The 13,361-nt window shown below is 41.5% G+C and overlaps 1 protein-coding gene across 8 annotated transcripts in view; it reads right to left on the reverse strand.

Annotated features, from left to right (window-relative positions):
* The window catches only part of LOC146515080 (transcription factor SOX-6-like), a 100,087-nt gene that overhangs the window by 17,627 nt on the left and 69,099 nt on the right, over nt 1-13,361 (reverse strand). For 7 of the 8 annotated variants that reach the window (XM_085165463.1, XM_085165464.1, XM_085165461.1 and 4 more), the window contains 5 exons: nt 11,517-11,637; nt 10,508-10,587; nt 4,644-4,793; nt 3,320-3,497; nt 1,289-1,485 (listed from right to left, as the gene is read on the reverse strand). In XM_085165463.1, coding sequence (XP_085021589.1) covers nt 1,289-1,485; nt 3,320-3,497; nt 4,644-4,793; nt 10,508-10,587; nt 11,517-11,637 — 726 coding nt within the window. The remainder of the gene's footprint in view (nt 1-1,288; nt 1,486-3,319; nt 3,498-4,643; nt 4,794-10,507; nt 10,588-11,516; nt 11,638-13,361) is intronic. The other variant, XM_085165462.1, reaches the window with a different exon arrangement.

Genomic DNA, 13,361 nt, shown 5'->3' on the forward strand with positions numbered 1-13,361 from the left:
AAGACATGCAGCAAAGGGCTGCAGGTCAGATTCGAACCCGGGCCGGCCACTCTCAGGCATCCAGCATATGGTCGCCTGCTCATCCAACTGAGTTAAAACAGCACCCAGCTTAACACAATCTTGAAGAGTCAGAAGATGCCTTGGAAATAGAGAAGAAGTGTACTTGACAGATGATGTAAGGGGTGGAAGGGTGGAATATGATGTTTGCAGATGATAGTGTGATCAGTAGTGAGAATAGGGAGCAGGTGGAAGAGCCTTAGAAGAGGAGAGGACTGAAAGTCATTAGAAGCGAAACAGAATATATTAATGAATAAAATGGAGAAACATAAAGTGATAAGGTGATTATGCAAGGAGTGCAGATACCTGATACCTGAGGTCAACCACCCAGGCAGGGTGGAGTGGGCGGAGACGACTGTCAGGGGTGATTTGTGAAAGAAGGATAGCAGCAAGAGTGACAAGTAAGATTTAAAAGATGGTAGTGAGGCCTGCTATGATGTACGATTTGGAGACAGTGGCACTGACAAAAAGCCACGAGGCTTAAGATCCTAAGATTTTCACTGAGACTGAACAGGATGGAAAGGATTTAGAAATGAGTAAATCAGAGGGACAACTCAGGTTGGAAGAAAGTTAGAGAGGCAAGGCTGAGATTGTTTCAACATGTGTAGACGAGGGATCGTGGGTATATTGGACAAAGGATGTTGAATATGGAGTGGTCATACAGGAGGAAAGAGGAAGACCACAGAGAAGATTCATGAATTCATGAAGGAGGTAATGAGAGTTGGTGTGACAGAAGAGGATGTCAGAGAGATGGAGTCCCATCTTCCTCTTTGTCCCTGCTAAATCATTTGTTGATGCAGTTATGCTGCTTGTGGTTTCTGTGCGGTCCTTGTTTCCAGTTTGTTTGTACTCTGGATTCCTATTTTGTTTATTTCATTTATTGCATTAGCCAAAGACCGCTTTGTTTTTGTTTGTTTTTTTTTTTAATTTATATTTGTGTTGAATTAACAGTGCTGATTTTATAACCTCAAAATCTGAAAAGGTATGACTGGAATTGTAGCCAAAAGTATTGAGTATTGAAAAAGAAATGAAAAGTTTATTTAGTTATTTAGCAAATCTTTATGTTATTTATTTGACAGTATTTTAGGACCAGAGCCAAAATTCCTTCTTTAGAAGAAAAGTAATTGCTATGAAACTGCATTCAGTTCATGTAACTCTTTCAGACCTTATCAGTAAAACGTGTGTGTGCATCCTCGTATGCATCCAGATGTGACCTGCATGTCCTTCTAACCTTGTTGCCGTTGTTGAGGTTCATGCTGCTGAGGGCAGACAGCTTTGCTTCCAGACTCTGGTGTCCTGGCTGCTGCTGCTGTTGGTGGAGCTGCTCCCTTTGGATCTGCTCCCTCATGCTCCTGGCCTCTTGGATGGCCTTCATCACTGCATCCTGGTCCCCAAACAGTGCTGTGGAGTTGAGACTGGACAAGATGTCTGCAAGTGGAGAACAGACAAGAGACAGTCGTATGTCACTTTGACTGGCAATACAGCATTGGGGACATGTTCGGGTAGCATAAAAATGAATTGCACACATTTAATACTATTCTGGCTCTGATGTGAATAACCACTGAAAAGGAAAGGTTATTTTGACACTTTGTGTAGGGAAAGGGATTTGCAATCAAGCATACATAAATAAACAGAAAACTTTTATGAATATACCATACGTACAAATGTACTGGCCTACCTACAAATTGCCAACAAGAGCTGCTCAGTCATGGAAATCCATGCCGTGAAGTTCCCAGCTCACAGATTTTGTGCTGACGTTAATGTCAGAGGAGGTTTGGAGCTCTGCAGTTATTGAACAGGGACCCAAAAACCCAGATCTGTAATTTTACGTGGTCTGCCACTTTGTGGCTGAGTTACTGTGGTTCCTAAACACTAGCACTTTGCAATCATACCACTTATAGTTGATCGTCGAGTATCTAGGACTGAAAAAAATTTCACAAACTGGATGGTTGCAATGGTGGCATCTTACACACATTACCACATGTGGCTAGGAGCTTGACTTTATACACCTGTGGAAATAGGACTGAAAAGACCTGAATTCAAAGATTAAGAGGTGTGAACCAAGACCTTTGTCCATATAGTGCGCTCATATTTGATCCGTGCTATTACCCAGTGCTACAAATTTCTATTTGAACAAACCAGACTCCAAACTTTTTAGAACTCAGTTTAGTGCTTTTACTTTACTTCGTAAGATTCTACTGATACTAGAATAGAAAGTGTAAGTCCTTATAGTCAAACGTTCAGAAAGGCTGAATACAAATTCCCATTAAATAACATTTCAACTGTATAAACATGAGATTTCCAATCTTATATCAGCTCCAAATGTTGTTCAAGTTTTGTTCCAGGCCATTTGTGTCAAAACATGACTGAGCCTCCTCCCCCTTGTTTAAGCACCACGCTTCACACTTTTGAAGCCGATGCACATTTGAAGAATAAGGGGAAATAAATAAATAAAAGGATGCAAAGTTTCCGTCGCCCTCCTCATTTAATTAGCAGACAAGTAGGAAGCACTGTATGCTTGGGTGGCCGTTAAAATGGGCAAAAAATAACTTTGCAGGAACACAAGCGTCGTGTCCTCAAAGCCACTCCAGACGAGCTGGTGAAATTGTTTTCTGGGGGGATATAATGAGAGGCTTTAGATTGGCCTTAATAACAGATAGCAGAGGTAGGGGCATAAAAGGTCTAGCGCAGGCAGACAATGATGTGAGGAAGCTCTTAAAAACCAAATAACGTGTGCTGGGTTTCACTGCTTCCGCTGCCAGGGTTTTCATTGGGGCTAAATACAGGGCTTTGGACTCCTGTAAAATACAAACACACACACAAAACACACACACATACACAGGTCTACTCATGGGGTTTAGGTGTCTGCAGCCTATCAGGCACATGCGACGCTTCTTGGTTTGTCTGTGGGTGGCTGTGGGAGTGGGAGGTGTTTGGGTGGGTGATGTTTTTGTTTTTCCGGCTAAGTTGAAGGCAAGGTTTTTTTTTTGCTCGACGTGTTTGCTTTGGGCGGATGTACACTGCAGATGTGAGCGATACATTCGTGCACAAATGCATATTAGTGTTGGTTTGTGTGTGAAAGAGAATCCATGAGCAAAAGTACATCAGTGTTTCGCCTCAGTGTTTTTTCTTTGCAGCATTTACTCTGTGTCATTGTAATTGTAGATGAGTGTAAGGATAGTGTTAATGAATGTTAATGAAATGTAGCAGTGCTAGTAGACTGGGTGGCCCACCCTAGCTAGCCCGTGGTGTTGTTACCTACCCAGGGAGGTGTTCCGGCCCATGCTGGGAATTGGGCTGGGGATGCGGCCTTTGCCCATGCCTGTGGGGCTGGTCTTGTTTCCAGAGAACAGACTCTGTGTTGGGGATGTCGGGGAGCGAAGAGGTTCAGCTGTCTTGGGTCTAGCTGAGAGGTTCAGTGGCTGTGTGGATCCTTCCTCCTGTTAATGAAACAGGTGCAGCATCCATTTATACAAAGTCCTTTCAACAGGAGCTAAATTACTAAATTAGGGTTAATAAAAAGGCTGTAAAGTAAAAGTTAGAAGCTGATATAAAGCCGAGTAAACCTGCTGATGTTCTGCAGTGTTACTTGAAGAGCCTTTGGTGATCCTTAAGTTTTTGGCCTTTAATAAATGAATTCGACCGATCAGCTCTTTAAGCCTCCTTACTGCATATAAACAATGGTACATTTGTTTGTGTGATTTCTTATTTCTGATCAGACCTTCATGACCACACTAATCCACATAAAGAATTCTTGGAAAAGGAAAAATAGTAGCATAAAGTAAACTTCAGCACGCCAGCACAGTCTGACTGCGGCTGTTGTGTTGGCAGAAAACATTTAATGAACGTGGCTCTAATTTGGAGTTGAGCCGCAGCTGAGGAAGTTTTGAGAAGGGAAGGAGCACAGAACGAGCTTTCGCGTGGGGAAAGGGGGTAAGTTGGGATGCGGGTGGCGTGCTGAGGGTGGGATGAGTATGCGTGGGGTTTACTGTGGAGGATGAGGAGTTTGGAGGGCACGGCACTACTGTTTGAGTGCGGTGAGCTCCGACGCCGGTCTATTGTGACGCCGGTTGCAGCTGTGCCCCACACACACACATGGCTTCCATTACTGCCTCGTCACCAAGTAAAGATCTGGTGCACGCTGCCAAACAGCAGCCAGCGCCAGTGTCAGCTTGTGAGTGCGCATGTGTTTGTGTGTGCATCAGCCTGTGACATTTAAATAAGCTGTTTCTAATTGACAGTGAAGAACACAGGGGCCAATGCACAGCTCATTGTTTCAACCAATTCCATATTTCTAGCTTTCACTTTTACTTGCAGTGACCATCAACATTATTATTACAACATTCGGAGCCCACTTTTTACTTCTTCTATTATGTTGTCTCCGAATTTATCACCATATTTCCCTGCACATACCCATAACATGAAAAGTCTAATTCACTATTGTAGCAAAAGTCAGCAAAGCCATTTACACACATTTAAATATAACATCATCAAGAGAACACACAAGAAGCTCTCGGTACATCTAGACTGGCTCTATTCTCTTGGCAGGGCGCACTCATTTAACAACATTTGAACAAAGTACCTACCTTAATCTGAGAGACAGGGCTGGATGCTCGCTTCTCGCTCTTGAGGGTGGAGGGAGAAAGAGGACTGGAGGAGTTGGGAGCTTGTGGGAGGGGAGCCATCTTGGCTCCTGGTGAGATCTGCATGCTTGCCAGCTGGGCGGCATACAGCTGCTGCAAAAAAAGGGGAAGAAACCAGCAAAACCGACAGGCTATTAACATCGCGCGCCAGCAGCTAGTCAGTGGCTTTCCTCTTTCATTCTCTCTCCTCTTTTCTTTTTCATGCACACACACACGCGCACACACACCCTTGATCCTGTCAATTTTATTTATTTATTTATTTTGGTTTATCCTTTCCCCGGTACTGGCTGCATCCTTTGGGCCACAGACACACTGTAGTTAGATGGAAACAGGCACACACACACACATCTACATCTGAAGTTGACAAGAGCATCCCACACACATGTAAGATTTCTTTGAGGTATTATTTATCAAGGAGGGATTCCAGCAAATTATTTTTTATGCTAGATTATCTACAGAACTTTTTTAACAGTTATTTTTTCAACAGATGCTTGGAGCAGCTTGCACATAGATCAGCATCTTTCAGCTTTTGAATAGGAAACAAATGGTACCTATTCTGAAGTTAGGTTTAATAGCCTTGCTTCAGTTTTACTTGTAATAAAAGGTTGGTATTGTCCTGATGTTTTAATGTTTAGCCTTGGCTTTCTTAGCAGAGGAATAATTTTAAATGGTATAAGTCAAATAATGTAAAATTAGATTAGGAATATTATATTAGGAACTGCTTCATGGGTCTCTAACTAATCTTGTCACCTCTGGTTTGTTCTTGCATTAATGCTTCAGGCAATTTCTTTACTTACTTTAATCCAAAGCAAGACGACAGTGGATAATCAGATTTAAGCAGGTGTTCATAGTTTACACCTTGGACCAGTGTTTCAATTGAAAAAATCCTTGAAAATAGCAGAGAAATAAAAAAGAAAACCCTCAAAGTAAAAGCCTTTAGTGTTGGATGAAAACATTAAATGACAAGGGGGAAAAAGGAGAACTGACTTTTCATCCAAGGTACTTAGCAAAATCAAAGAGTCAAATACTCGGCCCACAGTCCAGGGTCTTCTAAATCAAAGCTAACTGGCCAGACAAACCACTGCCTGAAACCACTGTCAGCCCCTGTCTAAATGCATTGGAGTGTGAGTGCTGGAGTATCAAAGAGCCTGTCCTCAGGAAAACCACCCAGACGTGGCTGGCCTTCAGTAGATTCCCTCTTTTCTTTCTGACTTTTTTTCTCTTTTTTGCTTTCCTCTCATTTTTCATTACTCTCACCTCATCTGTACTCCTCCCTCCATCTACAGTTCTGTCTTTATTTTGTCCCACTTTCTTTTGATCTCCCTTTGACTCTCTCCACTTGTCTTCTGACTCTTAGTTTAGGTCCAGAAATCATTTCTCATATCTTTCAACCCCATCTCCAGCTCTGTTTTTTTCCCCCCTTTCTTTCTCTGTTTTTACCTTCTGCCCCCTCAGCCTAAATGACCCCCAGTGTTGTGAGATCTGATTTCCCTTCAGTCAAAACTGCAAAGCCTCCTGGGACCAGAGATCCAAAGTAAAGAAAGCACAATGGAGAAAGAGAGAGAAGGACAGAGTTTTGCACCGCAGACACACGAGACCACCGTCGCTTCACCGCCAAAGCGCCAGGCTCAGCAGTTGGGGCCAGAGAAATTGGCTGGCCCTCTCTCCACTTCTCTCAGAGCGATATTAAACACAAACAGAAGGGGCCTCGCCGCTGAAACAAAGCCCTGATGTCACGCCGCTTATTTTCCTTGGAAGGTACCGGGAGTGCTCGGTCCAACCCCTGGCGATATGAGATCCCTGTAAGAATGTGCCTTGAATGACTGGTGGTGAGGCCTCTCGCGTCAATCAAGCCGACCACAGAGTTACTTCTGGTGATGCCTGATATTCTTAGAGCTCTAAGGGGAGCAGGGGCTGGGGCAGACACATGAGTCCTTGAGGTAAAACACACAGTTAGGATCTCACACCCATGTCTGCACAAACACACACACACGCAGTGCTTTTTTTTTTCCGCAAACACACACACAGCTTTTGTGCTGCGAGCAGCGATTCTGTCAACGGTTACAAATATGAGGAGGGAACTGTTGAACAAACAACACACTGACAATAAGAGCTTTTACCTAATTTTTTTTCTCTGCTTCTTCAAGACACTCAGAGATTGATTGTGTACTGGGGAAACCAATCTGCAGCGTAAACAACACCAACCAGAGTTCCTGCCATTCAGCCAACTCCCGAGGGAAGACAATGCTGCAATTTCCTAAATTGCAAATTGACAAAGAGGGCCTCGAAGTGTGTCTCAGCTGTCCAGATTATTTGACTCTTTGGATATCAGTGCCCATTTGACTAAAATCCAAATAATTAGTCTGTCGTTTTTGACACACGTGATTATTAGCATTTTTGCTTTCTCTTTTTTTGGAGGGGGGGCTACATCACTGTAATTCTTTAGAAAACAAAGAGAAGGTGATGATGTTGTGGGGGTCTGCACCTCTGTTTGGACTATCATAGTCCACCAGCAGCCTCCATGCTCAGACTGCTCTGTCCCATTAGGGCTGAGTGGAGACTCCCTTCAGCTGGCCTCTTTTAGTGTCCAGCTGCTATTGATCTCAGGAGTGCAAAAAACAAATGAGGTTTTGTCTTTTTTTTCAGCAGGTTCGTTGGGGGGGGGGGGGGGGGGGGGCTACCCAGGTAACCCTCTAATGTATTTACTACAAGGTAACATGTTAATTAGTGGTATCCTGCGTTTTCAGTGGTGGTCGCTTCAGTCACTTGCCTGCAAGTTGAGAAAAGTTTATCTATGGTCCCGCTCACTTCGCTGTGCCAGTAGTTATCTGTAGCCATTGTAGAGAAGTGCCATTCGGTTTGTATAGTCTCTGGTTGCTACGTCACTCCTGCAACTTTACTGAGACTATCTAAAATTAATACAATGGGTAAGGCCTCAGTTTGTGGCCTAACTACTGTAACCAAAGATAGATTCATATTTTTATATCCATACAGATTTTTAATGTATGCATCATCATCATCATCATCATAGGTGATGGTAGCAGTAACAGCTGCTCAAATGCAAATACGGATCGATCACAACAGGACAGATGAGCAACAAAATGTGTCAGCTGTCACTGCTGGATGATCATATGTTCACTGCATATTGAAATATTGAAAGCAATATGCTGCAATGTTGGGAAGAGCATCAGAAAGCTGCAGTTTATATACTGAACATTAATACTGCAAATACACCCAGGTCTTGTAAAAATACTAACTGATATCATTACACCACGCAGGTCTTTTTGTACATTCTGCAGCCCACGTTACTGTCCCGTGTCACAAAAGGTGCACCTTAAACATTTTATTGATGCAAATGGACTAACTAACAAGACAAGTACCATTATTAAATCTCATCATCAGGATTTCTTTTGACATTATTGTCAAAACAATATTCAAATATGCTGGAAACCAGCACTCCATCTCCTAAAAAATCCCTCAAATAATTGTTTTTTCCAAGCCTAAATACTTCCTCGGTCTCGCTGCTTTTTTTCTTTTTTTCTTGGCAGTCTCTGACTTGTTTTCAACCGATGCCTTGATGAGAAACTTCCTCTTTCATTCAGGTTGCTCTCTCTGCCTCTTATTCTCTGTGTCTCAGGCAGTGTCTAAACGTGAATGAGTTTGCATCTCTGACATCACTCATCCTCCTACCTCTCACTCACCATACAGCTCTTTTGATAATTTCAAAGCCAGGAGTGGAGCCAGGAGGCTCCGATCCCCTCAGCGCAGCACGGCGCTTTGCTAAGTCAATAGCGGCTAATGAGGGCCTCAATAAGCGAAAACCACAATACAAATGGAATAAACTGAGATAAGGATTGTTGTTATATCCAAAAGGCACGCTATGGTAACAACTGACATGATGAAGCAGTATTGTTTGCCAGTGAAAAAGCTCGTGAGGGCTTTTGTTTTTCAGCTGAAGGTAGGTAAAGCAGGAAGTGTTGATGATGTGTGATGTTATGTTGTGAAATTCCAAAGCATCTTTAGGGAGTCGAGGTTTTCTTCGTTTTTATTTCACTGATTTGCCCCTCCCCTGGAAATGTGCTCTGTGATAACCATTATGGATAAGTGCTATTCTCAAAGCACATGTGTCAAGCAATAAAATATTTGATGAATTGTGTGGGCCAGGTGTTGTGCTGTTGGGTTGGAATTCCTTTGTGATTCATCATAACAGCTTTTGTCTGACACAGCTGACAAACAGCGCATAAGAGGGCTAGCATTTTGGCAACCTATGGAGCATCATCTTCTACCAATGTGTCACGTTGCTTTATTGAAAAAAAAATCAAATGTACAGGAACTCTATTAAAAGTATGAAGAAAGCTTCTGTTCCAGCTTCTGTTTGTATTTCAAGTTCTTTTAGAATAACGATTTGAGCTTGTATGAATTTTTTTTGAGGTAGTTGCAAATATTTTAGAGAATAAAAAAGGTGGGAATAATGGTTAGGTTTATGAAAAAGCAAAATCAGAAAACAAATAATGGCAGCAGACAAATTACTGTGGTTGCAGGTAATTCGTTTGCTTCATTTTTTTTTAAGGTCAGGACCTACAAGCTGCACAGAGGACACCTCCAAGTGTGGCATTTCTCTCTTTCTCTCAGTTCTTTTGATAACAGTAGACCTTCTGTCTGCTTATTTAACTATGCAGCCATTGTACGTGAAGTTATCACTTCACATGCAAAGCATCTAGTTCTTTTCTATATTGTAGCTTTTGCCAGAGGCTCTTCCAAGGTTAGGTCTACCAGACACTCAACAAGTTGCACAATAGCCTTGGCTTCTTACTCATGACGTTCAAAATAGAAAAGACTTCAAGCTAGATATAGATTAATAGACTGTTGTGTTCTCTAAGACCGCAATTGATGGGAAGTATTAAAAAGTTTTTATTTTAATCAAAATGTCATGTTATATTTTTTTCTCATTTGGAGTCTTTTTTAAATTTATCTTAAACTTTTGGTGTTTTTCTTTCTGTTCTTTATTCCTTCTCACTAGACCCTCTCCTGGGGTAAAAGAGGAAACACACACAAACAAGGCAGAGGGTCATTCAATACACATCAAAAGTGCATAAATGATTTACATATTTCACTCAAAAACCATCTGAATACCACCAGCCCCATTTCTAACCCATCCTAAATAACAGCAAATAGATTCATCTAAACTACTTAACTAGTTCAATTTTTGCTCTCATCTCAGCTGCTGCTTTTATGTACCTGTCAGTCAGCACTCTGGCATGTTCCCCTAAATGGCGAACAAACAGTCACGCTTTTTTTCTTTGTCTTTTTTTCCAGATGATTTTTAATGCATTCACTTAAAGAATAGACACAGACTCTGTTCAGTGACAGAATTAAAAGAATTATTAGTGGCACTATGAAAAAGTATACAGCACAAGTTGGACAAAACATTTTAATCAGGTCATGTCAAGTAAAGTCAAACCTTTGACAACAAAGGCAATAAGATGTTTGAGTCATCGCCAAGTGTGCATGAGGTTTCACATAATAATACTATTATTAACTGAATCCAGGTGAAAATGAAGCATATCTTACAGAAAAACAGTCACACCCACCAACTTCCACACCCTCACTTTTCATCACTTCATTGTCAGACAGCCTGTTTCTGGTCTTGTTTCAAGTATGTGATCATTTTGTTCTGGTAAGCCATTACTCACGTGTTTTACACAGTTTTAATTTAGAGGAAAAATATCTCTCTATATTCCAAGTAGTATTAAATCACACACACACATTTTTGCTTGTTTGTTCTGATAAATTAGTTTGTGTCTTACCTGTAGTTGTAACGGGCTGAGTCCAGACGCTGCTGCAGCTGCCATTGCAGATGGAATGAACTGCATTGGGTAATTCTCACCTGTTGAATAACCAAAACAACACATATTGTAGAGCGAGGTCGTGGGGGGTGTACTGCACAAGAACTAACCTGCTCTTTACCTTCAGTCAGGCCTCTCTGTCTCTTTCGCTCTCTCTCGCTCTTTGTCTCCTTCCTTACTCTTCTCATGTTTTTATTCATGCTAAATGAACCATGAAGGGTCACAGAAATTTTATTCAAAGGTTATTAACGCTTGCTGTCGGCACACTCGAGTGCTTGAGACCAGAGCGAGCAGAGTTCAAGTCCAGAGCTTCCTCATTGTGATGCACTCATAAATTCATATATGAGTATGTGTATAACCCCTACTGTTTGTCCTTAAAAGGCTTTCCATGTCCAAGCCTTTGTTGAAAACAGACCAATGTCAAAGGAGAGATACAATAATAGCTTTTTAATCCCTTTCTTCATTTCTTCCTCTCTTTGCGGCCTCACGGGAGTGAATGCTCATGCAGCAGGAGTAATATTCGTATGACGGGTCAGTGCTGTACTGTGTCAGGCAAGCACCTGGAGGGATGTTTGCAATAAAGGAATGTGCAAAAGACTTGATGAAAGCAGGTGGTGCAGACAGTCCAATGAAGTGCGGTGCATTTCTTTCTGTGGGCGACTTTAAGTGTTTTTTCTTGAGCCTGTTTGTGCAAAATCCTTGCGGTCTGCCGAAACATGCAGTGTGCATGCCCAACGTACGTGATTTTTCTGAGTGCGTCGCCCTTATGTCTATATTGTTGGGTTGGTGTGCAAAAGGTGAAAACTCTTGGGAGAAAGAGACGGAGAGGGAAAGCGTGAAATTCCATGTTGCAATACATTGGATCTCTGCGCTAATTTTCAGAACATTCCTCACCTGACACATTTCATTAACATAGACTGGGATTCCACTGCGTGTGTGTGTGTGTGGTGGGGGTGGGGTGGGGTTATACCTGGCTTATAGGACATGCCTGGTGGGAAAAGGAAGCCTTGCTGTGCTGCGGCAGCTGCAGCCAGAGACCGCTGGTCGTGAGGAAACACTGGTATCATCAGAGGAGGCATATGACCCTGGACCTGGGAGAGAGAGACAAGAGAGGAGAGATATCTGCCAACTGCTGTATCCATTAAATAATACTGACACACAGACACAGATTCACGGACAACAACAGCAAAAAAAGCTCCAAGATTTACCAAAGATTTTTAAAGAAGAATAAAAATCATGAGCAATGACAGAAAAGGCAGATGAGAAACGAGAAAATCACAAATAAACAAGGTAAAGAGGTAGAAACAAAAGCAATAAAATAAAACAGAAAGTCAGCAGAGAGAAAGAAAGAATGATTTAAAATGAGAAATCACAAAGGAAGGTTAAAGTGAGGAACGATAAAGATCAGGATGAAAGGAAGGGGAAGACAGGGAGAAGGGAAAAACAATGCAGGCAATGACATGATCAACTGGTGCATCGAGTTGAAGAACAGAAGCCAAACAACAAATTAAGACGTATACTCTTAAGAGACAAGTGTAAAGATGCCAAGAAAAGGCCTTTAAAACAAGAGAGAGGTTAACAGCTGCCTTTCATGTCAGCTTGAAAGACTCTTAAAATCTGTGGGGTTGACTAAGTCAAGATGCCGAGGGCTTGAACTGAAAAGACACAAATCAAAGATGAGCCTGCGGGAATCTGTTAGGGCTGACTGTGTTAAACCACTAGACGACCCCACTTTCTTTCCTTCTATCTCTTCCCTTTATAGCAGTCTTTTCTCTTTTTGCATTTTTTTTCCTCTGGTTGCCTCTTCTTTTTCTTAAAAAAAATGCCCCCAAGGATTGTTTGTTCAAATGGCTTATTAAGAATTATAATTTGTCTTTTTATATCATTAATAGAGCTCTAGAAGTTACTGGATAACTAATGTTTCAAGTTTAAAAAAATAAAATAAAAACAAAAACCCTTGAAAAGAAGAAAGAAAGAAAAGAAGGCAATGTCAAAAAGCCAAAAAGTCCATATTAGGGAGGTCAAAAATCAAAGTCAATCAAATAAATGTCTGATAATAACTAACTTTACTATTAATATTACTATATTTTCTTCTCTGTGATTGATTCCTCAATTAATCAACTTGTGAGTGAAAAAAATTTCAAAACTTCTTGTCATTTCATGTCTGCTCTTCATTATTCTGGCTTTATCCCTGTTTTCAACTTTTCTTTTGTGACTATGTTACGCTTTCAGATAAATGTTTTTAGACACTTCCCTCCTCCTTCCATTTCCCTCCTCACTTCAATGCCATCTACCTCCATTCGTCTCCTTTACTACCAATTCATTGACAACGCTGGCCTCTCCCCTCCCACTGACCTCCCAGGGAAGGTTCATCGCTGGAGCTCAAGCATACACAAGCAGCATGTTGCATGATTACTGTGCATATGTGCAGCGGGATTGCCTTGCTGAATTAGTTGAATACGATGACTGTCTTATGCGCTGTTCGTGGTTAGTGTGTGGATGGATTGAAAAGCTTGAGGTAGAAAGGTTCAAAGAGCATAATTAAATAGAGAGAGAAGGAAAGAATTATTTCTGAACGTACTGTGTTTGCTGAGGCAATTAATTGATCAACAGAAAGTACATGGACTGATTTTTTTTATACCTGATTAATGCTGAAGAGCATTTTGCATTCAGAAAAAAAGAAATGGATTCTCAGAATTCTTGAGAATTTTCTACTTTTGTTCAAAACTGTTTAATCATTGTTAATTGGATATCAACTGGCTTTGGGCTATTGAGTAAACCAAATAGAAATACACTGCTTTGTCCATTCCATCCA

The sequence above is a fragment of the Neolamprologus multifasciatus genome, chromosome 7 (genome assembly GCF_963576455.1).
Source record: "Neolamprologus multifasciatus chromosome 7, fNeoMul1.2, whole genome shotgun sequence".
Taxonomy (NCBI): domain Eukaryota; kingdom Metazoa; phylum Chordata; class Actinopteri; order Cichliformes; family Cichlidae; genus Neolamprologus; species Neolamprologus multifasciatus.